Source organism: Heterodontus francisci, chromosome 13 (genome assembly GCF_036365525.1).
Source record: "Heterodontus francisci isolate sHetFra1 chromosome 13, sHetFra1.hap1, whole genome shotgun sequence".
Classification (NCBI taxonomy): domain Eukaryota; kingdom Metazoa; phylum Chordata; class Chondrichthyes; order Heterodontiformes; family Heterodontidae; genus Heterodontus; species Heterodontus francisci.
In genome coordinates this window covers 84,084,938-84,112,261 of record NC_090383.1, presented here as the reverse complement: position 1 = coordinate 84,112,261, position 27,324 = coordinate 84,084,938, and the positions used below count along the sequence as shown (strand labels likewise).

The window sequence follows — 27,324 nt, the reverse complement described above, 5'->3', positions numbered from 1 at the left end:
TTCTTGCCTTTCCTCTTCTTGTTTGGATATCTATCAGTTCTTCAATCCTTCCCTCCAAGATAGGTGAATTTGTTTCTGTCCTCAAGGGCTTCACCATTTAGGGTAATCCTCTCATTCTTCATGTTGAGCATGCAAAAAAAAAACTTTAGTTTTGTCTTTAAAGATAGAGCCCTGTTTTGTTACTAGTCTATTCATGGTGTTCTGAATTTGTTGTTGGTTGTGTGACAGAAAGATAATGTCATCAGAGAAGTACAAATCATCGAGCTGGCTAAGTACTGTCCACTGTATATCATGACTTCATCTTTCACATTATCCAATCCATCACTAGCAGAAATAACAAAGGCTGTGGCAACAATCACCCCTATTGTATTCCAATTTCCAGTTGGAAGGGTTCTATGAGAGTTCCATTGTGTACTACTGTGCAAGATGGAGTTTGGTATATTTTTTGGGTTTATGACATGTATCCCATGGTGACTCATGAATTTCCAAAAGGTATTTTGGTCCACACTATCAAATGACTTTTTAAAGTCTATGAATGTGAAATCTAGAGACAGGTTCCATTCAATTGATGATATAACTATATGATACATCATATTGAAACAATCATTGCACAATTTCCCTTTTTGAAAACCAGCCTGTTCATCCCTCAACCATTTGTCAACTTCTGTCTTTAGCCGTTCAAGTATAATTCTGTTTAAGACATTTCCCGGTATTGACGACAATGTGATGCCTCTCAAGTTCTTGCAATCTTTGGTAACTTATGACAAAGCCATGTTTCCAGTCTTGATATGTTTTCTGTTTCCCCTATCTACTCAAAAAGTTGCAACAGCAGGCTGAATTTTCCTGGCCGACTGGAGACGGGCTGGGAGGTGGGAGGGCTTGCAATATGGCGAGGCAAGGCATTGGGAAGGGAGCTGGTCATCTTCCCGCCACCATAACATACTGCCAGTGGCAGGAACCTCCTTAAATAGGCACTACATGGCCCACAGGGGGACCCCAACCTGCACCCCCAACTCCTTGCTATAACCACTTCTCTCCCTGGCCCTGGCTTCCCCCAGCAATACTCATCTCTCGGAGGGTGCCTTGCCATTGAAGCACTCTCCCTGGTCTTACAGCCTCAGCAATGGCCACCGCTAGTGGCGACACTGCTGAGCTGCCAGCCCTCTGATTGGGCTGGCAGCTCCTGGGGGAAGGCCTCAGTCCTCAATTGAACGGTAGCCCCAGTGGCAGCCTCTTTATTGGCTGTTGCTGGCAGGATGCCATCCGAGGGTCTCTCCAGCCTGCCAGAGCAGGGTCACGTCCTGCTTTTGGCCCTGGCAACGGGACTTCAAGGTCCCCCGAAAAATTCAGCCCAGCATTTCAGTGGATGTTTCTATATAACTTTGATGGCTTCAGGTGGTATACGACCAGGGTCTGAAGCATCCCTGCTTTTAAGTTTCTATTTGGTCTCCTTAATCTTTCTCTGCCAGGTTTGTTAACATTCCCCCGTAAAGACTTTTGTGCAGGTGGTATTTGGGGCTGAGTTGGAGTGGGTTGATTTAGTCGTTCCTTGACGTGCTGCCCAGCTTTGAACTGATCATAGTTTTTTTGTGAGTACTGTCCTCTTTTTGTTCTTCACTGGGTTTTATTTCTCCTGTTTTAAGCTTTCTATTTAGATCGTACAGATCTTTTCATGTTTCCCACCACCTTCGAATTGTTTGGCTAGATTTTCCAATGAGCATTCTCTTTTCACATCTAGTGCTTCTTTTTGTTTCTTTGCCAACTTCTAAATACTGATTTTGTGCTTCCTAGATAGAAGTACATTGAGTTTACAGCACAGAAACAGGCCATTCAGCCCAACTGGTCTATGCTGGTGTTACACACCGCATGAGCCGCCTCTCGCCCTACTTCATCTAACTCCATCTTCTCCCTTCTATTCCTTTCTCCCTAATGCACCTAGCTAGCTTCCCCTTACAGGCATCTGTGCAGTTTTCCTCTACTCCATGTGGCAGCAGTTCCACATTCTAAGCACTCTCTCGGTAAAGCAGCTCCTCATAAATTCTTCATTGGATTTATTAGTGACTATCTTATACTCATAGCCCCTAGAGTTTTGGACTCCCCACAAATGGGCTCTTATGTATGTCAACCCAATCCAACCTCTTCATAATTTTAATGACCTCTATTTGGACACCCTTCAGCCTTATCCTTTCTAGAGTAAAGAGCCCGAATCTGTTCCCTTTTTCCTGGTAGTTATAACCATAGAAAAATTACAGCACAGAAGGAGGCCATTCAGCTCATCGTGTCCATGCTGCCCAAAAAAAATAGCTGCCCAATCCAATCCCACCTTCCAGCACCTGGTCCATAGCCTTGCCGGTTACAGCACTTCAGCTGCATGTCCAGGTACCTTTTACCTGGACATTTCTCATTTCTACTATCATCCTTGTAAATCTTTTTGACACCTTTCCCAGCAGCTCTATATCCTTTTTGGAATATGGAAATTAGAACTGCACATAGTACTCCAAACATTAGCTGCTATTGGTCAACTATTATTTAAGACTTATTTATTACTCTCTTCCATATTAAATCTTTTTCACTGTTTTTCCAGAGATCAACTCTCAATCCTTCCTTATGTTTCTTTCCATGCCTTCTTTATTTGTTACCAAGTTTGTTCGAGTGTTAGCTCCTCTGTCTCTTACAGGTTTTTTTTTTAAAGAACTCCTTATTTATTGGAAAGGTTCACCTGAAAGCTGGCTTTCATTTTGCCATCTTGTATCAGTTCCAAATTACATCCATCATCAGTTCTGTATCTGTTGATGTAAAACTTGTTCAAGTGTAAATCTGAATTTATCCATTAGTAGGTGGTCATCTGATGCTGTATTGCTCTTCTTTTCACTTTGATGTCTAATATCTAACAGCAATCTTCTAAACTTCTGCTAATGCTGATGAATTATCCAGAAGTTTAGAAAATCACTTTAAATGTCCAAGTGAAAGGAATGATCCTGGGCTCAGACCCCCCAAAAATCTCTCATGTACAGGTTTATTACTTGTACTCTGTGGGTATTTTTTCTTTTAAAATTGCATGGTAAAGAGACTGTTCAACTTCAGGGGCTGAAGTTTGATCTCTGTGCACTGGCTATCAGTTGCGTCAAGTTGTTAGCAGGGTCATCAATTCTTACATGGGAAGGTTCATCAATTCAGATAGATTATCAGCAGTCAGATAATGTGAATTGTAGGAATGGGAGGAGTGCAACGTGGTATTTATGACAAAAGTCTGTGTTTCTATCAATGGCCTGCATTACTGCCAGAACACACAACGAACATGTGAAGAGAAGACGAAGAGCAATTCAGCTTGCAATAGAAAATGACAGATCAGGCTTACTTAACCCAGTGTATGATCTGTGCATTAATCACACAAGAAAGGCATTGCTGGCCTGAACACTTGAAATCAAATCGAACATGCAACTCAGTCAAATCAAGTTGCTGCTTACACTTGGTCCAGTAGTGGATTTCTTCCTCTCAAGACCTGCAAGTGGGCTTGCAGGCACATCTCCTTTGGAACTTACAGTGGTGCTACTTAATTTGCGAGCTATGTCTTTGTCCCAGTCTTCCTTCTGTTCGCTTTCCACACTGTTTGCTTGAGCACGTTTAGTGTATGAGACAGCAGGTGGGATTGATGGGCCAGCTGCAAAACAGAAAGGTAAAGGAACAAATCAAACAAACTCAACTGACTCCAGAAGTATAACATTTCTTTTTAGCTGAATATATTTTAGAGTGCATCTAATTCATTATAGCTGGACACCTAACAGTATACTTATCAGAAGCATAAATGAAGGCAGCAGATAAGCAGTGGAAGATAAAGACTGAGAACTAACTTCAAATGATCTCTCCACCTCACCTTGGATAAGAAAGGGCGATGGAAAATAGATGGACAGATGAAAGCACTGCACTGTCACACTGTGATAATAGGATTTTATTTTAGTACCCTTATGAAGCTTATAACTATTATAATTAACAAACTGTACTAGTCATTTATCACTATGAAATTTTTCTTACAAAGCTACCCCTCTGTTGTTGCCAATTGATACTTTGTGCATGAGTCAGAGGTTGCAGGGAGATTAAAATATATCCACATATTAAAGCAGAATTCAAACCATTTGACAAAACACAAAAAAATGCTAGAAATGTACATCAGGCCAATGACCAATGCAGAAAGAAATTCCACACAAGATACCAGAATTATTAACCTATCTTCCTCTCATGTTTCGCTTCATTGCTGTGCATTTCCGACAGTTGCTATTTTTTTTTAATTTCATATTTTCAGGGTTTCTGATTTTTAAAAAAAATTCTGGTATTTACTCCTGAACTCATTCAATTAACAGGAACTCAAACATGCAGAGCTGTGGGATTTTATTTAGGTTCTAGATATTATGCTGGTATTTCTCAAAATTATTTTAAAAATCATGAAATTCAAAAAATACAATTAGAAAAAACTTGGAAGAAATCAAAATATTTAATTTATTGATTCAGATAGAATTTATATTTAAAAGGATGAAGGAGATTAGATACCCACTGCAAGGATCAATGACTTAAAATTTAAGGAAAGTAGTCAGCTGCAGAAATTTGGGATAAAAACCGAAAATGCTGGTAATACTCAGCAGGTCTGGCAGCATCTGTGAAGAGAGAAACAGAGTTAACGTTGCAGGTCAATGACCTTTCTTCAGAACTGGCAAAGGTTAGAAAGGTGAAAGCTTTGAGCAAGTGAAGGTGGGGAGGGGAGTGGGGGAAGAACAACAAAAGGGAAGGTCTGTGATAGGGTGGAGGGCAGAAGAGGTTAAATGACACAAAGACGTCATGGAACAAAAGGCAAAGGGAGTGGTAATAGTTGTAGTAAAAGACAAAGCATTTGTCCAGATTTTTTACAACAACTATTACCACTCCCTTTGCCTTTTGATCCATGACGTCTTTGACCATTGTCAAATTGGACATTGTAAATTGCCCCTAGTGTAGGTAGGTGGTAGGAGAATTGAGGGAAGGTGTGGATATGGGAGGGAATATGGGATTAATGTAGGATTAGTATAAATGGGTGGTTGATGGTCAGCACAGACTTGGTGGGCCGAAGGGCCTGTTTCAGTGCTGTATCTCTGTATGACATTTAAACTCTCCTGCCCTATCACAGACCTTCCCTTTTGTTCTTTTTGCGCGCCCCCCCCCACCCCCCCCCACCACCCTCCACCACCCTCCACCACCCTTTCACTTGCTCAAAACTTCTTGCATTTCTAACCTTTGCCAGCTCTGATGAAAGGTCATCGACCTGAAACGTTAACTCGGTTTCTATCTCTCCACACATGCTGCCAGACTGGCTGAGTATTTCCAGCACTTTCGGTTTTTCGTTCCGATTTCCAGCATCTACAGTATTTTGCTTTTACAGAAAATTGGGACTTGTTTGTATCCATTTTATGTTGCAGATCTGTGCTGTAATGGTTAAGAAACTGCTACAACAACAAAAATGCCTTTCATTACCATGCTTCCTTGGTTAATCAGACTAGACATTGGGATGGATTTTTTTTTAAAGCGTAAAGCAATGTGTATTGGCAAGCGTTTCCTTAGAAACTGGAGGCTGTGAAGTTTCACTGGCAATTTTATAATGATCACCTGAAAATGTCAACAATTTTCACAGCACAAATCATTAACTAAATCTCCAGCTCCATTACAAAAACACTATATAAAGAATAAATTTTGGATGCTGGAAATCTGAATAAAATCAAAAAGAAGAGTGCACAACAGACCAGTATCCGAGAGAAACGATAAGGTTCAGGCTCTTGTTTGAATGGAATATTTTACTAACGTCTCTATCAGATGCTGAATGATCTGTTTTGCATTATTACATTTCTAATTTCAGTTTTAGTTCAAAAAAAAAGCAACTTGGAATCATGACAAGAATAATTTAATTAGGTCTGCATTGCCCGAGATAATATTTATTGAAAAGCTAACGTCAATGAAGTCACACAAAAATCTAAGTACTGATCAAGAATATTTCACCAAAACCATTTCAGCATCTATTTTTAGACACAACTCTTCCAATTTATTTTTCTCCCCATGTGGGCAGATAAGATGAACAGTTTTAAATGAAGGGTCTCATTTGCTTTGAAGCATTGCATAACTCAAGACCCTCCACAAAACTACAACATTCCATGAATAAAGATATTTTGAAACTACAGAAGCAACAGTGTTTTCACTTCCAATAAACATTTAGCATAAAGGGAAAAAGAAAAAAAGCAAATTTGATGGAGCTTCTATACCATTGTTGACATATTTGCCTTCAAGAACAGAATTTCAGATTTAAGCATTATGGACTACGATATTGAATGTAATGCCAAAGTTTCAATTTGCGTTTTTATTTTTAAGTGACGTGGACTAATTAAACATCTCCTATTCAAAGTGTAATACCCTTCCTGCTCCAAAAAGAAATGGATCATGGAGGGTAATGGATCATGGATCATTGGATAAGTTTTATCCGGTTAGAGCGATTCAATATAGGTTAAATATTCCAGATATAAATAAAAAAGTGATGGAATGGAATATCTGATTGGTAAATAGTGGAGAGATTATTTTGGGTGTTGCTACAGTAAAAACATTAAATGTCAAATTCTCACTGCAAACTGGATACACAACAATAAATCTGGTCTACAAATAATGCAAAAATGCAACAACTGAACCAAATCAAATTTTAAAAAGAGCAGCATTTGGTCCAGCATGGCTCACTGTAGCAATGCACACTCAAAACATGAAATATGTAATGTTACTTTATGCGTTTGAATGTCATTCCCACCATGTTCACTAAACCGCCGCTGTTTCTGATTCGCTGATATACTGCGTTGGACCTTCAAATGTGCTGGAGACTGCGTGGAGCTGTTGTTGAGGTCGCTATTGGGCCGAGACCTTTGACACAGGTTACTACTGGATACAGATTCGCTGCCTTCAAACTGGAAGTTTGAAAAGCACAGTCGTTAGAAACAATTCTTGAACTTGTAAATTTTTTTTATTTTACTCAGTTTAAACAAAATTCTCTTCAATTCAACAGCACAACTTGCCATGGTGTGATTTAAAACCATGATCTCGGGGTGCCTGCCACAAAAAAACTTCTGGCTTTTCCAGCATAAATATTCCCAGCTGCTCATGATGCTTTTTATGTTTCTGGTATGAGTGGGCATGGGGCACATCTCATAGGCACTGGTATGAAAGACCATTACTGTGCTTGAGACGACCTTGGGGAAGGCATTCATTCGCATAGCACCACTTCTATCAGTGTTACGCAGACTTAGGCCGATTCCCGGGAGCCAGCAGCACCCTGGACATCTACCTGCGCGGCCTGCGGCACTGCCTGCCCGAGGAATCAACACAAGTCTCTACTAGAGTCTTGTGAAGGCTAAGCTTCTGAACAGACTTCATATACCCATGTGCAACAGAAAAAATAATACTGTAACAAATTCAGTACAGAAGTACTCTGCTGCCTAGCCAGGTACCAGCTGATATATAAAAAAAATCACATTCCAGCAGTTCTCATACAACTAAACTTTCCAAAATTTTAACAGAATATAATGCAGCTTGCCTCTGGAGGTTTCCTGCCTAACAACAGGTAACAGGCCATGATTTCGTTGTACTTCTGCCCCACTACGGATTCAGTAATTTCTTCTCTTGGGAAGCCCATAGTGACCATTGTTTCTGTAAACATCAATGCAAAAACTTATAATGCAGAAACATTATATTTTAAGTTTTAGTACATACAATGAAATGTCCTCATCAAAACACTCCATCAATGCAGCAAATCAAGTCCCTGGTCTTAGTGGAGGCTTCATTAACCAAAGGAAATCCTGAACTTTGCTACAATGAACCTCCAATAAGAAATACATTTTTCCTGTCCCCACATGTTTATAAGAATGGGTATATGACACAATATGTACAGATTATTATACAATGTTAATGCATTTCAGATCAGTAAGATTAAGCCCAGGTTACTCGTGCAAGATTAACAGACTTACCTATTCTTTTGGGATCACTATAGTCAGGTTCTGGTTCGCTGTATGGTTTTAATTCCTCCTCCTCAAAACCGACATTCATCCATCGGTCTCGCATGATTTGCTGTTCAAAAACAACTCAACATATCAATAACTTAACTTACTAACAGCAAGGGGAATCTCAGGCTATATATATATATTTTTTTTTAAGTGTACAATGTTTTTTAAAAAAAAGTCAGCTGAAAAATCTCACTTACCTCCAAACTGCCTCGTTTGGCAGGATTTAACACCAGGAGTTTTTTGAGCAAGTTTTCACAGTCAGTTGACATATAAAAAGGAATACGGTATTTTCCTCGCAACACCCTTTCCCTTAGTTCCTGCAAGGAGGAAATAAATAGGGGAAGTCATATTGTGTGTCTTGCACAAGATAGAATCAGATCAGGTGCTGAAATTTTCTAAAAATCCCAAGACGTTATTAAGAGAAGCTCAGTGTTATGGGATACAAGAAGAATTTCATAGAATGCAAATTCTGAACAAGCCAAATCATTTGATGGAAAAGTAATTTAGGATACTTAGGTCAAAAATTATAAAAAAGTTACTGTGGTAAGAATTTAGGATCAAATAACAAAGGAACAACAAATACACCCTCCTGCTTTTGCTGTGTTGCTTTGTGTGGGAGAAGAGCAGCCACAGTGAATTTAATTCCAACACTTTGCTGTACAACTTATTTTTAACCCGCCAATGAGATACAAAGCTACACACATTGGCTTTTATTGAATTAAGCACCACACCATACCCTTACTCAGCAACAGATTACGAGAGAGTGTTTCTGGGATATCTATTTCGGAAACAAATTCAGTAACCTTGACATTTACGGGGAGATCAGGGCTTTTGGCTGTTATGGTGGGGCGGTGAGGGCATGGGGAATGTCGCTCATCATGGGAGCAAAGGAGTTAGAGATTGGGACTTGGCCGGGGGGAGGGTGGGGAAGTGAGGTCGCCGATCACGAGAAAGAGAGTTAAGAGAATGGGATTTGATTGGAGGGGTGGGGGGAGTCACCAATTGCGACGGAGGGAAGGAGGGAGAGGCCGTGATTGGCAAATGGGAAGGCAAAAGTGTCCTTGAAGGGTCAGGGAGCTTCCTACTCCTCCTAGCCCACAATGACTGTAAATGGCACTTAATCTTTTAGAGCTAACAGTATCCTTCTTCCTTTCTCTATTGAGTTCCAAAGCCCATGCAGCAATTGTTAAATTTAAATCAGGCTCCCAAATGTGCTGTGGTAGCTTGATTTTAATATGTTTAATGAAGTGACCCACCTCTCCAAGGTGCAACAGTAACATGCCACAAAAACAGCACCAGGGTGCACATGTGAAGGGAGGTGGGGGAATGTGCTCCTGCTCCCTGTTTTTAGATTTTTAACCCCTCTCCCTCCCGTTGTGCATGTGGGAGGGTGGTGTGAGGGGGGGATGGTAGTATTGAGGCCAGTGTTGCATATAAACAAACTCCTAGTTGCAATGCAAGTCACTGCAAACCAGGTCCAAAGGCCCTAATGCTGATTTTTACATTTTATAATAGCATTGTCTGCACTGGTGCATGCTTAAAATAAAACAAATTAATACATTGAAAGCACCATTGGACGCACAATCAATACCTCTCTTTTATGACATTCTATTCAGCAAGTATGAGACAGCTGGTGTCAAAACCAGTCAGCAAAGTTACCTCATGCAAGGATATTCTCAGTAAAATTTAAAGGAATCCAACAAAAGTTAAATTTTCCAGCAAACTCGGTACTACGAAGATGACATCAAAATTAAAAAAATAAGGTGCTGCTTCACAAGATTTTCTGAAATGCTATTTAAAAACATTTGCCATAGAAGTGAGAAGGTGGCAAACCCTTCTGTATTAATATAACCCACTGAGTGGTGCAGTCATATACTTCTCTCGTTGTTAACCTCAGCAGACCATGAGGAATAGGATGAGGATAGAGAAATGTCTCCCAACATTAAGAGGGAGGAAATAAACAAAGAAAATACACCCGAGGGCCCGAAAATTACATGACTTCCATGCACCGCTCAGCGGCCAGCTAAAAGGCATCACTGGAGGAGGCCCATCTCACCAATTTCTTGCTTAGGGTATGATACGTGTAATGGGAAGATTAAAACAGTGGGCAACATTTTTTTTTAAAAAGATTACCTTTAAATTTTGGCCATCAAAAGGCAAAGAGCCACTAACTAGAGTGTAAAGAATGACACCGAGACTCCAGACATCCACTTCTGGACCATCGTACTTCTTTCCTTGGAAAAGCTCCGGCGCAGCATATGGTGGACTTCCACAGAATGTGTCTAATTTGTTACCAATTGTAAATTCATTACTAAAGCCAAAGTCTGCAATTTTTATATTCATATCAGCATCAAGAAGCAAATTCTCTGCCTAAAGAAAGGAAGCATCAAATATTTACTTTTGTGAATTTCTGCAAATTTTATTTAACAGTTTAATCTACAGCAGCTATAAGCATATAAAGCAGAACTGTAGGAAAAGACAAAAATGCCCTTTGCTTTCAAGTACCTTAAGATCCCTATGCACAATATACTTCTGATGACAATATTGTACAGACGACACAATCTGAAACACAAAAATCAGAGCAATTCAATAATATTTACAGCACATGTATGCAGCATGGTCATCCTGTTGAGGCTGTAGCAATATGCTATTTTAAATATAGAAATTAGTGACACGAGTCTAGCTGAGTCATAGCACCAGCACAAATCTACTCTAAGGTAAAGAAAACACAAGTTGACAATGACTGTAAAATGGGAGGGGCAGAAAGTAGAAGAATGAAGTTGCTGAACTTTAAAAAAAATCTTTAAGTACCTCTTATTTCAAAAGGTACACAGAACAAATTCTACACCTCAGTTCTTACCTCCTTAAAATTATTTTTTGTTGAATATTAGCAATAAATTTCATGTATCAAGTCCTGAATACATGCCAAAATCTAAAAACCTGGAGTACATTTGAATTCATGACAATTATTTTAGTTGAATTTTAAAAAGTTATTTTACCACACATGCAAGACATTGGGCTGAATTTTATTCTCCCGCCGCCCAGAGCGGCGGCAGGCAAATAAAATGGTGGTTTGCACACGCGGGCCACGCGTCTACCCCCCAATCACGTGGCAGGGGCAGGTTCTGCAATGCTGGCAACAGCGCCAGCTGCCTTTGCGCAGGCGTCATCTTGAAACGGCTGCAGACCTGCACGGTTGAAGCCCATACCACCGCTCCCCACCCCCCCACCCCCAAAAACACTGAATTGATTTTTGGCCCGTAACCCACCACCCGCCCAATACAATGAAAATAAATGGTTGCTCTGGTTCTACCCCCACCCCTCCCAAAACACCAGTATTTAATATGTGACCTTCCCCCCAACAACTGCACAAAGTGCAGAGGTCATTCCCTCTCCCCAACACATGCAGATTTGACCCCGCTTGCCCTCCCCCACCCCACTACACTAAAAATCCTAAGTTCCCCCTTCCCCACCTCGGTGGCGCCAGCTTTCCCTGGACGGAAAAGTGAAGGAGTGCAAGTGGCAGCCACCGCACACAAAATCCTGGACAGCCGGCAAGATCGCAGTGAAAGGTAAGTTAATTTATCCAGATCCTTCATTTAAATATTTAAAGTCGGGGGGCCGCCATGGAGCCTCACCAGCACCTGGAAGATCAGACCCGGCAATCCCAGCGTCGGGATCCGTGGCAGGCTGCTGCCTCAGCTATCTTCCGGCCCCCCCACCCCCACGCCACAGAGCCAGACGTCGGGAGCTCAACAAAATTCAGCCCCTTGTTAGTTTAGATATTTCGCCTCCTAGAAACAAAAACAACACAAGTTACGTTTTTGTTTGCACATAAATTTGAAGAAATGTTTAGATGGCCCACTGACTGAATTGCAGAATATATAAATAATACTGTGAGGATACAGATATTTAACCTAGATCTGAATTAGGATTATTCTTATCAGTAATAGATCCCACAATCAATTACAAAATATACATCTACACCAACAGAAAGACTTGCATGTACGTGGTGTCCTTCATGTCATGTGTTGCAAAATGCTACACAGCCAATTAATTACTGTTGAAGTTAGAACTGCCATTTTGTAGGCAAACAGCAGGACATTTATGCACAGGCACAAGAACCAGCAATTGAATGAATGGCCATTTAATCTATTTTGGCTTTAGTGGTGAAGATTGATAAGGAACACTACATTCTTCTACTTTATGTCCCTCCATTTCACAGCTCTTCATCAGAAAAGTGTTAGGGAATCTATTATGTCCACCTGAACAGGCAGACAAAGCCTTGGTTTAATGTCTTGCTTCAAAAGAAAAGTGCCAAACAATGCTGTACACTTTCAATAATACACTTAAGTGCCAGTATAAATTATGCACTCATGTCCTAAAGTAGGGTTTGCACCTACATCCTTCTGACTAAGATGATAGTGCTACCACAGAACCAAGCTGCCACATACTCAATTCCAATTTTGTCAAATATAGTTTGCTATTCTCTTGGGTGTTGTGTCAGAATGTCAGTCATATTCTTTGCATTATCTATTCACCCAACCAAATACAACATAACGAAGCTATGACAATTCTGGTAATAAAATGAGTTGATTCACAAATTAACAACACTTACCATAAAGATATAAACAAAGAATGAGGCCATTTAGCCCACTGTGCCTGTGCAAGCTCCATATCAGAACAATCCACTATAATCCCATTTTCTTGCTCTTTACCCAGACCTTTCAATTCTCAAAGTGTTTCATCCCTTCTTAAATGTCATGATTGGTTATTGAAGCAGAGTCAATCATAGTAATGCATTCAATATTCTAATAATTCTTCACATAAAAAATGCTTCATTGTTTCTAGTACTAAAGCTAAATGATGTGCTATGACCCATTTGCTGACTATTGGAAATGATCTTGCACTATTTACCTCAAACTTATTCAAATTTAAACAATTCTGTTACATTCCTTAATCCTTTTTATTCATTCAATAATTTTTCACTTTTATCATAACTATGCGATCTCACTCTTGGTAGTGAATGTAGGTTGCACATTTTTCCAACGCTTCAATACCCTTTCTATAATACGGTGCCTAAAGCAGTAGTTCAATTGTTGCAGAGTTAAAGCTTTGTACGAATTCATCATTATCTTTAGATCATTATACTTTGCATACAAATGCAAATTATTGTTGCCCAACATTAAGCTCATTGGTATGGTGTTTGTCACGGGAGCCAAAGATGATGACTTCAGTCTTCCCAATAATTAACTGGAGAAAATTGAGGTTTTAAGACTGAATAGCAGAGGAACAATCCAACAACACAGTGGCGGGGTTGAAAGAGATAGAGCTGGCTATCATCATGTACATGCGGAAGTGGACTACATATTTGTGGATGATGCCTCCAGCATGCAGAATGTCGTTATGGAAGAGGAAGAGACCAAAGCCAGATCCTAGGAAAATCCAGTGTACAACCTGGGAGCAGAAAGAAATGCCTTCCCTTGGTGGCAATATTCTGGTTACAATAGATAACTAAGAGCAGAACCAAGCAAGGATAATTCCACTGAGCTAGACAATGCAGGAAAGGCAGTGCAGGAGGATGGTGTGATCCACCATGTCGAAGGCTGCAGAGAGGAGGACGAGGAAGGATAATGTATCACAGTAACAAAGGACGCAATTTGTGACTTGTTAGGACTACTGTACTGCTATGGTCAGAAGGAAAACCTGACTGGAGAGATTTAACTACAGAGTTGCAGGAGGATGGCCAGAGATTTGGCAGGGGGGAGGGGGTGGCGGGGTGGTGTTAACACGTGTACGAGCATTAGATAGTAAAGGGAAGTTGAAGGTAAAACGGTTGCTGGCAAGGACAGAGTGGCAAAGGGTGGGTCATATAGAGCAGGAAAATCCCAAGTTCGATCCCCAATTTGTGCTCAGTTTGCTGAACTTAGCCAGGACAGTTAATGGGGCGTCCTTGGGCAAAGGAGGAAAAAGGCTAGACTGTTTTTAAAATTGCTAACCAGTCACCCTTCTAGAAGCATGCTTACGTGAACATTGAATAAAGACAGAATCAGCAATTGCAAAGATTGTCCTGCACAGGTGCACATAAGCAGCAGCTTGCTTAGCAAGGGAATGAATGGAAAAGAAAGAAAGAAAAAGGGGAAAGACTAAAGATAAAGGCCGGAATTTTACGCCACCCCCAGCGAGTCAGATGGTGGCGGTGGGGTGGCGTAAAATTGAGCAGGGGGCTCCAGGAAGCCTTCCCCACCCCCTCCCACCTTCGCCCCACTTTGCGTGGGCCTGGGGGTGGGGGGAAAATGGGCCACCTTCACCAGGCCAATCAAGGCCCTTAAGTGGTCACTTAATGGTCTTCACCCACCCCCACCGGGTGTCCGGGAGGTGTGAAATGCCGCCCAGTGAAACCTGGCGGCCTCTCAGCACACTGTGGCGGGGAGGGGGGGGGGGCGGGGAATAAGCGAGCACAGGGTGCCGATTGAGGGCCGCCCCAGCTTCCTCAACCACCCCCAGGACGCGAGACACGCCCCCCTTCCTCCCATATGACCATCCTTGCCTCGCCGGGGCCCAACCAATTAGCCCGGCGAGGCAACCCTAATTTACAGCTCCCAGTGGCATTGCTGGGACTAGGAGCTGCCGGCTGCCGATTGGCCAGCAGCTCAATAAGGCGGGAAATCCTCCCTCAAGTGGGTGGAAGTTCCGCCTCAGAACAGTTAAGCCCGGGGACCCGTAAAATGCGGGATGGATCCCCGGGACGGGCGGAAGGGGGATCGCCACTGACTTTTATGTCGGTGGCCAGGTCCCGTCCGCCCGACATAAAATCCAGCCCAAAAGCAAAGGTAATCACAGGCCTTTCCCTACAGCAACAACATTTGTTGATTTAGGCTTGCATATTTACATAGAAACAAATCTAAAACAATCCATAATGAACATAAGAACTAAACACAAATTCTTATTGAATTACACTCAACTCACCTGTCGAAACTTTGCCCTTGCTTCTTTTTCTTTCATCCTTCCATGTGCAACTAAGTAATCAAAAACTTCTCCTGCATTGTAACGAGGTAAAAAGAGAAAAACGCATATTTACCAAATGTGCAGTCTAATATTACACTTCTTCCTTAACCATTTTCTGGACTCTATGCATACATTAATATAGCCATCACAGCTGTAAAAGGAAGGTCTCATGTCTTTACTTTAAAGTGAGATTTTAAAAAAAACTTCTAAGCACACTGGAGATACTCAACAGAAAGAACAGCTACTGTATAATGCAACAGCAAGTACTGTACCAATTATGATAACAAATCTGCAGACAAAGCAGAGAAGTGAATAAAAACTAACAAATCCATTTTTATGGATTAGAATTATATAATAGACAATTCAGAAACAATAAACTGTTTATTCAGTTACTATGGCTTTAAGCAATTTATAACCGTTAGCAGCACTGCAGTAAAACAATGATATAGATTTTTTTAAATCCCCCAAAAATAAAACAAAAAGGCAAGTGATAGTATAAGAAACAAACTACAGGATAAAACTGAAAGCAATTTTGTAATTTTGCATATCTTTAAAAAGGGCAACCAATGTCATGAAAAATGTTTTTAACAACCTTTTATTGATCCAGTTATGTCATCAGTCTCAATGAATTGTACAACTATATTACTATGAGTGATCAAGAAGCTACTCCCACTCAAAGAGAATATTTGGAACTCACTTAATGAAAGCAGCACCCCTTAAAGGATACTGGAGTTTATCATTGGAAGATATCTTGAATAAATTTGGAGTTTATCCTTCAGCAACAATTAAAATTGGAAGGGACTGATCCAACTCGGGGAAAAGGATCATTACCAGCTTCCCTTTTTGAACCGTGATCAATCACAAAGCTGAATAGATAGTGATTATGAAGAATTCTGTGATTGAGTTTCACACCTAAAATAGAATGTGACAGACTTATTTTTAAGGGGGACAAAGCTTGAAAAGAAATACATTGTGACCAGTCTGAAGTATCCAGTCCAACATTACTGCATTCCAATGTTGCTTTCCTGTAGTATTTTTGAGATGAAATTAGATTCACTAGATGCTGTACTGGCACCATAAGCCCTACTGTCACACAATTTAACATGATGCTACCCTACAATTTTCTGGGGCAGAGTTTAAAAGGAGACTGCTGAAACAATGTAGAGAATTATAGACATAAAATTTATGGTTAAAAATTCATTTATCCAATAGAAAGAAAATCTACATATGTCACACTGGTTGATTTAAGTATTTTGAATTTTAAGAAAATTTGGTATAACCCATCTTTTAGTTATCATGTGCTGTGTAAATAAACAACATCACTAACTCTTAGCTCCACAGAAAATGCACATGTAGAAAAACGTAACCCCAAATATGTCTAAACATTAGTAGGAGCTAACCTGCTCAGGGAACAATGATGGTGGTTAAAAAGCAATAATCTAATGTTAACGTTCTTCATTTCCTTTCCAAAACAGAACTGCAAAATAAGCAGTTTAACTACCAATTTAGCCAGCTCTTCATCTCACAACAGCTTTAACAGAGCTGGAATGACTGGTTCTCATACCCCTAAAGAATTGCCTATTTTTCCTGGTACCAAACTGTACAGTTGATTCTCCTAAACAGCCGACTTTGTACCAGGAAATTGAGGCGGCAGGAAGGGTAGTATGTTAAAAACATCTTTTTTAAAAAGGGAAAAAGGCTGGTAAAAACAAATAAATAAATGTTGAAAAATAAATGTTTGCAGTTTAAAAGAATATCAAACTCAAACTACTTTAACAGAAGTCAATCCTGCAATTGTCAGCACTATGGTTATTTCAGTGAGTTTTTCCACCTGCAGATGCCGCATATCGTGCGTCAGTACTAAGTAATATTCAAAGCTTTAACTTACCTCCACTTGCATACTCCATAATTAAATACAGTGTCTTCTCAGTTTCAATTACTTCAAATAATTTAACTAGGAGAGAGAAGGGGACAAGATTTCTTATAAATAAATATTATTGAAACAGTAAAGAATGTGGGGGCTCCATTACTCTGGTCATTGTTAGCAGCATCATAATTCTTTCAAGAACAAGTTGATAAGATCACTACACAAAGTATTCCAGGCAGTTCTTTCCATATAAACTATTAATTTTATGAAAATATCTTTTTATGTTTGTTATTCCAATCAGGAGATAAGTCTGCCAAGAGTCCAAACTGTGCTTCAGAATCTTGTTTTAAATTTCCCTCTCATACCCCGTTTGAAAGTTGGATTTCATAGTGATCTTACAATTCAATGCATCACACACCATTCCTCCAATAAAGGTGATCAGTTCGCAGTTTGCTCCCCATGACTTTGTCAGTGTCACTCTGATTCAAGATTATTGTGAATTAAATTTCAGTGGGCTGGGACGTCACTTGATTTCATTCTTGAAAATAGATATGCTTCATAATTTATCTGTGGGTTCACAAGATCAGATTTATACAATGCGCCAGCTGTATACCAATGACTTGTACCTCCACAATTTCTTAAAAACTGCTGGTACTAGCACTATTAATTATTATTTTGAAACCATCCAATATCAGTGTGCTTTACTCAAATAGATACCTTCCCCGCAAAACCCCCACTTTCTCCCCTCCTCTCCTGAAGGTGTCAATTTTGTTGGCAGACTTGTAGCTACAGTTTAACACGTGCCAACAGTCCTCAAGTACCTCACCCACCAACTGATTATCCTAATAGGTGTGGCAAATTAGTTAGCACAATTGAGGCTGATCCTGTCCCCATTCGTATATGCACATTTTCCTTTTAACAAATAAAATTTGTGCTAATTGACCTTTCAAAAAATTTTGTTCAGTGTCAAAACATCCTCAGCAGGTGAATTAAAATTTACCTTTTGACTGTAAAAAAAAACACCAGTCAATATGGGAAGCCAAATGAATGCCATCTTTGAGGGGCTTTCCTGGAGCATTCTTTAAACTAAGAGGAATGGAATCAGATACACAAATAGGATCAATGCTGGGCTCTACTTCTTGAGAATACCTTTTGCTCGGATAATTCGAAAAATAATATCTTTACTGCATTATTGGAAGCTCAACAAATCTATACAGGAAGCTGACAGAGACATTGGTCCCTTGACAAGTTTGAGAAGGCTCTGGCATTCCCAAACCTGCAATTAAACTGCACCTCTTGTTCCACTGATTCCCCCCAAATATAGTTGAATCCCTTGCCTGGCTATTGAATTAAGATCATTGAGCTAGTCAGTATACCTCGACTCTCTCCTATACCTGAAGATTCCCTCTTAACATGTGGATAATCCAGTTTTAGCTGCTGCTTTTTGTGTCTTCCACTGAAAGTGCAAGGCTGAAGATTGTAGCTTCAATTTGCTCTGCTTCAGCTGGTTCCTGCCTGGCAGATTAAAAGAACTCTTTATAACTAAATAGCTCACTTATTTCTGCCTGTAATAAGAAGGGTGTAGACTACAAAAATCTCAGTTTCAATAATAAAGACTACTTAGGAATATTCTCTCAATGAAAAATGCATGTAGCAAGAAAAATATGGAACAGTCTAGTAGGTATTTATAAGAATTATAAATAGTAAAGTTCCATAATGTGTCTTGGGACAGAAAGGTTTAACACTCAATGAAATGAGATACAGCACACGATGCTACAAAGATTTGTCGTCTTTATTTCTCCCAAAAACCAAACACTGCACAAAACTAAGCATGCAAATGACAATGGTGGGGCCTCATCCTAATTAGATGCGGATTGCCCTCAGGGAGCCATTCTATGATACTTTACTGAGAAATAAGTCACACTCTGATGGGAGACATTTTTGAGTTCATTATGATTAAAGCACTTACTCAGATAGAGCTACCAACACTTGTATCTAACTGGTGCGTGAAGAGGCAAGCAGCTTGAAACAGATATCTAATACCAGGAAGATCTCAAATTCAATTACTGGTCTGTGCATATCTACCTGATTTCAACTAAATCATTTCTCTCAGCACATCTGGGCTAGGGAGAGGTTAAAAGAGACAAAATTCAAACACTCGATCACTATTCAAGGACACCCGCTGGTAAAGATGCATCCTAGACTTCAGCAAAGGACAAAATGTCTTAGCTGTACTGCCCCTCAAAACAGTAAGATTTGATACTGACACTCACTACCCATGCTCACAAATGAAGAACTGCCACTGCCCTAGAATGGTTTCCCAAGCTGAGGCACTAGTGTCAAAAGAATAAAAATTGGAAAGAGAATAAAAATGTTGACAACCAAAGCAAAAATTAAGTGCAGCATAGGCAGCACCTGTTTCAAGTGTTTGCCACTTTTTACACAAACAATTGTCACCAGAAAGTTGAAAAAAAAGAAACAGGACATGCTGATGAAAGAGGATTGGTAGAATACAATTTAAAGTAATAGCTATTTAAAGTTAATAACCTGTATTTAATACACATTTAAATAGGTTTAAAATGCAATCTTACCTATATTGGGATGATTCAAAATCTTCATAATTCTTACTTCTCGAAAGAGCTATTAAAATTAAAAATATTAAATGTTAGAAATGTACTTTATTTTTTTTTAAAACCCACACACGGATCTTCATTTTAGCAGAGAAGACAGGGATCACTGTTGAAAACAAAATCAGTCTGGAACAAGATGATTCAGCGCATTAATATACAGCTCTTTTACCTCCAGGATCTGTCAGAATCCAGCCCATGGATGGAAGTTTCCCCATTCTATTTGCTGGAAGAGCACTGTCAACTACCACTTTCACACTGAAATGCAGCAGTTTCAAATGTGCATCAAAATACAACTGGTAGCCAGGAAACTGCACGCTGAAGTCACCTAAATCAGTGCCATAACTTTTATGCTTTGCCTTGGGTGTAGTACAACTTAAGTTGCATTGCACCACCCGGAACTTTATAGAATTTATTTTCTCAGTGCTCTCTCAACATTATAGAGTAGCTGGGATTTGAGCGGACACATGCGCTGGGATTTTATTCTGGCAATGGGGGGTCTCGATGTGTGGATAAAGCGACACTGAGATCCCGGCATCACCTCTTCTCTGGAAGGCCCACTGAATCTAGTGACAATCAGGCACTTAAGCAGACAGCGGTGGGCCTTCCAGAGGATCAAGGACCCCATCGCCTGTAGTCCCACCCTGGGAGAGCTGCCGGCCAGAGGCTGCAGAGGCAGTGGCTGCTGCCAGAGGAGCACCTACTGGAGGCCGAGGAGTGTTGCTGGACCCAGGCCTCAGATAGGTCAGGGCGGGAGGGTTCTCGCGGGGGTGGGGGGGGGGGGGGTCAGTAACTAGGGCAGGGGGTGGCTCTCAGCAGACCCTCCCCTTCCCAATGCCGGGTGCCTCATTTGGGAACCAAGGCCTTCCCGCCCCAGACTAAATTTTGGCGGAGGCGGGATGGTGGTGGGAACTGCCCCCCACCAAACCCACCATGTGGGAGGGCATAAAATTCCCCCCACTGTTTCTTTGCTGAACAAGATACAACCGGTAAAATAACTGGCAGTCTGTCAGCTGGCTGCCAAACCCGACAGTTACTGGTCTCAGATGAGTATCTGCAGTGAGGCCACCCAAAGTGAATTGAGTAAAGCAGTCTCAATCAAGTTCAAGTTCCCAGTTACTATGGGCTCTCAGCACAACTCCACTCATAATTTAGGACTAACCTTTCAATCTCACTTGGAGAAAGATTTGTACTTATATAGTGCCTCATCATGTCTCTCAGAAATGTCTCTAAATATTCCCCACACAATAAATTACTTTTAAGTGCAGTATTTGTTTTTGTAAACCAACACAGGAACCTAACTGTGCACAGCAAGATTTCAGCAACAAGATGATGGTCAGTTAGTCTGTTTTTGAGTGGTAGTCATAAAGATTGTCGAAGCCCCAACAGAACTCCCTGCTCTTCTCTGAATAATGCCGTTTACCCTTAATATCCACAAACATATAGATAGGGCCTCAGTTCAATGTCTCATATGAAGGACTTAAACTTGAATTGGAGTACTGGATTGTGTGTTCAGGTTCTGGAATGGAGCTTCAACACATGACTTTTTTAAAAAAAAATTTGTTCAGCGGATGTGGGCATTGCCTGCAAGGCCAGCAATTATTGCCCATCCCTAACTGCCCATAAGAGGGTGGTGATGAGCAAACTTCTTGAACCGCTGCAGTCCATATGAGGTAGGTACATCCACAGAGCTGTTAGTGAAGGAATTCCAGGAGTTTGACCCAGCGACAGTGAAGGAACAGCGATATAGTTCCAAGACAGGATGGTGTGTGACTTGAAGGGGAACTTGCAGGTGGTGGTGTTCCCATGCATCTGCTGCCCTTGTTCTTTCTAGGTGGTACAGGTTGTGGGTTTGGAAGGTGCGGTCAAAGGAGACTTGGTTAGTTGCTGCAGTGCATCTTGTAGATGGTACACACTGGTGCCACTGTGTCTCAGTGGCAGAGGGAGTGAATGTTTAAAGGTGGCGCTGGCTAGCTATTTTATTTATATATATAACAATTAACTAATTAACACCCAACATCTATTCACTCTATCATCTTGAACTACCAGGTATTTAACATCCATTAACAGAACTTCAGACCCTAACAGGTTCCCCTTTTTCTCTTTAAATTAAATACCTACACATATATTATATACAAGAAAAAAAACAAAATAACACATTTTTCTTGACATTTATCATTAACTTTCAACAGTATCAGCTTGTATATACATGCTGTATATTTCCCCCTTTAAAAATACTTGTTTAGAGAAAAAGCGATCTTATCTAAGAAAAAATGTCCATGTTTTCCTAACTTATCGTAACATGAGGTGGCCCTCTGAGAACATCAACCATTTTTTCGAACAAGCACATCTCTTAGTAAAACAATCCGACAACTGATGACTTGCGGCAACCCAATTTTAAATTCCTGCAGAACTTCATTTGCCACCAATTTCTCAAATGCCTCAGATCCACCCCACAGAAAATCGTCCACGTGCATCAAGAAAATGCCTGCTAGTTTTTCTTCATAGTACTAATAAAACATTGCCGGATCCACCTTTAGTTGAATACAACTAGCCTTTAGTAGGATCAACCTAACTGAAAAATACCACACCCTCGATGCATCATTTAGCCCATAAACACACTTGTTAAGCTTCCATAATTTCCCTTCTAAATCTCCAGCTTCTTTTGGTGGCTTTAAAAATAATTGCCTTTGAAATTTCTCCCCTTGCAAAAAGTGCTGCTTTGGTGTCAATGGACTTACATTCCCATGAATGTGTCGCTAAAAGGGCTAGGAGAATCCTCAAATTTGCTTTTCCTGCTGTTGGGGAATCCACTAACTTCCTGGTCACCTAGTCATTCCTCAGTACCTTGCTCTACGGCAGCGAGGCCTGGACAACGTATGCCAGCCAAGAGCGACGTCTCAATTCATTCCATCTTCGCTGCCTTCGGAGAATACTTGGCATCAGGTGGCAGGACTATATCTCCAACACAGAAGTCCTTGAAGCGGCCAACACCCCCAGCTTATACACACTACTGAGTCAGCGGCGCTTGAGATGGCTTGGCCATGTGAGCCGCATGGAAGATGGCAGGATCCCCAAAGACACATTGTACAGCGAGCTCGCCACTGGTATCAGACCCACCGGCCGTCCATGTCTCCGTTATAAAGACGTCTGCAAACGTGACATGAAATCGTGTGACATTGATCACAAGTCGTGGGAGTCAGTTGCCAGCATTCGCCAGAGCTGGCGGGCAGCCATAAAGACAGGGCTAAATTGTGGCGAGTCGAAGAGACTTAGTAGTTGGCAGGAAAAAAGACAGAGGCGCAAGGGGAGAGCCAACTGTGCAACAGCCCCAACAAACAAATTTCTCTGCAGCACCTGTGGAAGAGCCTGTCACTCCAGAATTGGCCTTTATAGCCACTCCAGGCGCTGCTTCACAAACCACTGACCACCTCCAGGCGCGTATCCATTGTCTCTCGAGATAAGGAGGCCCAAAAGAAAGTCATTCCTCAAATCCCCGAGTTACAAGACTGGCCTTGGCTTTATACGTACCATCGGAATGTATTTTCTCTGTACAGATGCATCTCTGGGACAATGCTGGTTGTCCTCTATCTGGCACCTCCATCTATAAGCCAAACTCTCTCCAACTGTCAAGCTCTTTTTGTTTGGGATCCTTTATCAATTTACCATCTAACTTGTTAGTATCCACTCGAGCTTCTCTATCGTAATGGCTCCTACTTCTTGTGGGGCCCCTCGTCTGCTCTCTGGTCCTTGCTCTAGTGAAACCATGTCCCCTACAAGAGTTCCTATCCGTTTCTGGAATACTACTACTCGACCTGTCCCTCCGACAACCAGGCTTCCCTTCACAAGTTCGTGACCTTTTCCTTGGACTATGATCATCTTCAGGCCCACTGTCTGAACTTATACTATGTTTTTTGGCCTTCCACATTTTCACTTCCTTTTGCCAATCTACAGGTCTAATATCCTATCCCTTGTCTTGCACATTCAGCCAATGTTTGTATTTCCCTGTGGCCTTTCCTGCCCTTTCTATAATGGTGATTTCCCTCCATTCACTAGTCCTTTCTGGCATATATGTCACTCTCGTCCCAACTTTCGTTAGTTGACCTTTCGGAGAAATGGCCTTATCTGGATCTTCACTATCACTTGATCCACTCCCATTATCTGCCACAATCTGTTGCTCGCAAAGGTCCGACATATGTGCATGCGAAGTACATGGTGCATCATCACTGTCTATACACTGACAGAATCTGAACAAATGATGATCAGTGCCAATAAGCCACAAGGAATGTACTCTTAACGGTTTGGCTGCCATGTTGCAAAATCACCATTTTGCCATCAGTGCCTATAACTTTTCCAGGGCCTCTCCATTCTTTCTGCCTTTCTCTTTTGCAATACACCATATCCCCGGTACCAAAATTCTTTTCTGATGGCCTGATCTGATACCTCAAAGTTCTCCTGATTTTTTCTTAAACCTCCGCCTTAATAAATGCTCTTCTCCCTGCATGCATGGCATTCAAATGTTCTGCAAAAACTGAACTAATTTTAGTCCCCTCTAAAGCCAGGGGATGACCCCACATTACCAAAGATATTTGCGGATTCCTGCCATAAACTAATTGATATGGGCTGTAGCTCCCATTTGAAGCGTGTTTTTCGCATGTACTGCCCACCCCAGAGAAGCAGTCAATTTACAATTTGGTTGGTCTGCTAAAATTTTTCGGAGCATTTAGTCAATCACAGCGTGATTTCTTTCACAAATCCCATTACTAAAAGGACTTTCTGCTGCCCTGTGCATGACTACAATATTCATATTTTCAGACATACTCCTGAACTCATCATTGGCAAATTCACCGCCATTGAGTGTTAGAAACCTGGCCGGTGCTCCCAGTCCTGGTCCTATCCACCTTTCCATTATCTTGTCCACTATTACTTTTTTGTCTTTACTCTAAATTACCGACAGACTGAATCTAGTCGCCACATCGATAAAGTGCAGAATAAACATTTTTTTTCTTTATCCTATACCTTCAAGTCCATCGCTACGGTTTCATGAAAGTCCCTTGCTAATGGGAGACTCACTATGGGTCAAAATGGCACCCTGTTGTTTTTTCTTCCGACAGATATCACCTTTTCCACTGATATCTTCGATAAGTTTAGTGTAGTCATCATCTATTACCCCTGCATCTTTTAACAGAATCTTCAACCCATGACAAGATGGATCTGCAATCTGTTGATGTAGTTTTGAAATAATTTGCCTTTTCTCCTTTAAATCCCTACCCCCGGATGCCATTAATACTTCTTTAACATCCTGCTTAGAGATGTTAGGTCACACTAAAGGAATACAACAATGTCCCGACTATATAAACCACAAAGCTACAGATTTCCCAAAGACTTATGTTCCAGATCCAATTTCATCAGAGCTTTTTTCAAAGACCATTTACTTAACAGCAAAGGTTTTTCACTGGATACTACATCGGTACTAATAAAATGGTTTACCCCTGCTATTTTACATGGAATTACCACTCTTTTTAGTGATTTCAAAGTGTTGTCATCCCCAAACCTGAAACAGGTATTCTTTGACCTTATTTCGGTCTTCCTGACTTAAAGAATCCATGTGACACCTTAACCAGTCCACTCCACATACTGTGGACGTACACCCGATGTCTAGCACTGCGCAATTGAACGAATCTGCGACTAGGACGCTCATTACCGGACTGAAGCTTCTTGTGACCAGTACAATTCCTTCTGATTAATCAGTATAGTCATCCTCGCCTTCTGAACCTTCCACGTCATGTGCCATCTCAAAAACCCTGTTATTCCTTTTTGGACAATGCAATGCATAGTGATACTTTGAGTCACATCAGAAACACCTGTTGAGCACCACTTGGTTATTCCTGGAGTTCATCCTTCTGCCATAATTGCCCAATTCCTGCTGTCTGTTATAGCTGCCAAAAGGGTCTCTATCCTCATTCGTTTTGTGTGGGTTTCTCCTTTCGCACTGACGCTTGGGCCCCATACTTGAACGGCTTCGAAATGCTGCTAGCATTGTATCCTCCACCTTTGCTGTCACCGCTAAAGAGCCCATTTGCGCCATGAAAACGGATGAAAAGGAATATTTTCCCAAAAGTCTTTTTTAGGGCGTCAGACAGCTGATCAAACAGCATATCTCTTTCTTTGAATCTAACTCCGGTTAATACCAAGAGCCTATCCATATTCGATATCGTAGTACAATCTAATAATTTGAAGGCAAATAGAATCTAGGAATTTCCAAGCAGAATCGCTGCAACCTTACATATGGAGTTTAACCGACTATAATATATTCTTCTATGGAAAAACCATCCATTTTTTAAAATTTTTCAAAGTCTGACCATGCCTCATAGGCACTCAATAAGTTATCTTCTATATAAATGTTATCCATAAATTTTAAGAGTTTGTCCAAACCTTCCTCATCATCCAAATGATGAGCCTATAGCTCAGAGAACACTGCCCCTGATCTTGCTTCTAGAGGGAAGTGAAAGTGCAAGGGGCATTCCTTGCTTCCTTTTAGGTAAAAATGTAACCCGTGTCCATATATCAACTTTATTCTTTCATTGATCATAAGGTTCAGCTTCACAAAACAGCAGTGGAAAATCATATCCTGAGACTTTACACTTGGTTGCAGTCATCTTCAAAAAAAAACTCCAAATACAACTTTCTTTAAAAAAAATCCAATTCTAATCTCCTGTCTGAAAACAAATCTTAGTCTCCACTCTTCAATTTCTGGCAACCATCCTCTGCTACCAATGTTAGAGAAATTTCCAAGCCTGCTTGTGAAGAAGCCACTGGGACTAGGATGCTTTGGTCAAGATTGTTTATTGCCTGCCAGACAGCTTACTTCTGCTCTCCAAACACCTCCTGCCAGTACTGGCTGGTTCTTCTTTATATATACACACTTGAATATGATTAACTAATTAACAGGCAACACCTGTTCACCCTATTATCTTGAATTACCAGGAATTCATCATCCATTAACAGAACTTCAGACCTCATCACTGAAGGCAGATCATTGATGAAGCAGCTGAAGATGGTTGGGCCAAGGACACTACCCCGAGGAACTCCTGCAGTGACGTCCTGGAGCTGAGGTGATTGACCTCCATCAACCACAACCTTTGTACTAGTTATGACTCCAACATGGTTTTCAGATTCGATAGTGAGGGGGATAAGAAAGGAGGGGGAGCGGCAATTTTGGTCAAGGAAACTATTACAGCTGTGAGGAGGAATGATATGTTAGAAGGTTCATCAAATGAGGCCATATGGATTGAGCTAAGGAACAAAAAAAGGGCAATCACACTGCTGGGAGTGTACTCTCGACCCCCAAACAGTCAGAGGGAGATAGAAGAGCAGATATGTAGGCAGATCTCTGAGAAGTGCAAGAACAATAGGGCAGTAATAGTAGGGGATTTTAACTAACTCAACATTAAGTGGAATAGTTTTAGTGTGAAAGGAATTGAGGGAGCAGAATTCTTGAGGTGCATTCAGGAGAACTTTTTTGGCCAGTATGTAGCAAGGCCAACAAGAGAGGGCACAGTTTTAGACTTAGTTTTAGGAAATGAAGATGGGCAGGTGGAAGGGGTGGCAATGGGAGAGCATTTTGGTGTAGTGATCATAATTCAGTCAGTTTTAAGAGGATGTTGCCAGGACTGGAAAAATGCAGCTGTGAGGCAAGATTGGATAGGCTGGGGTTGTTCTCCTTGGAACAGAGAAGGCAGAGGGGAGATTAGATTGAGATGTACAA

General features: G+C 41.0%; 1 protein-coding gene across 7 annotated transcripts in view; it reads right to left on the bottom strand.

The window, feature by feature from the left end:
- LOC137376463 (serine/threonine-protein kinase MARK1) overlaps nucleotides 1-27,324 on the bottom strand; it is a 176,087-nt gene that overhangs the window by 31,665 nt on the left and 117,098 nt on the right. For 5 of the 7 annotated variants that reach the window (XM_068045077.1, XM_068045074.1, XM_068045075.1 and 2 more), the window contains 10 exons: nucleotides 19,521-19,569; nucleotides 16,951-17,016; nucleotides 15,024-15,094; nucleotides 10,560-10,616; nucleotides 10,188-10,424; nucleotides 8,252-8,371; nucleotides 8,019-8,118; nucleotides 7,589-7,701; nucleotides 6,809-6,962; nucleotides 3,468-3,661 (listed from right to left, as the gene is read on the bottom strand). In XM_068045077.1, the coding sequence (XP_067901178.1) occupies nucleotides 3,468-3,661; nucleotides 6,809-6,962; nucleotides 7,589-7,701; nucleotides 8,019-8,118; nucleotides 8,252-8,371; nucleotides 10,188-10,424; nucleotides 10,560-10,616; nucleotides 15,024-15,094; nucleotides 16,951-17,016; nucleotides 19,521-19,569 (1,161 nt within the window). Of the gene's footprint in view, nucleotides 1-3,467; nucleotides 3,662-6,808; nucleotides 6,963-7,588; nucleotides 7,702-8,018; nucleotides 8,119-8,251; nucleotides 8,372-10,187; nucleotides 10,425-10,559; nucleotides 10,617-15,023; nucleotides 15,095-16,950; nucleotides 17,017-19,520; nucleotides 19,570-27,324 lie in introns of those variants that run through there. The other 2 variants (XM_068045079.1, XM_068045081.1) reach the window with 2 other exon arrangements.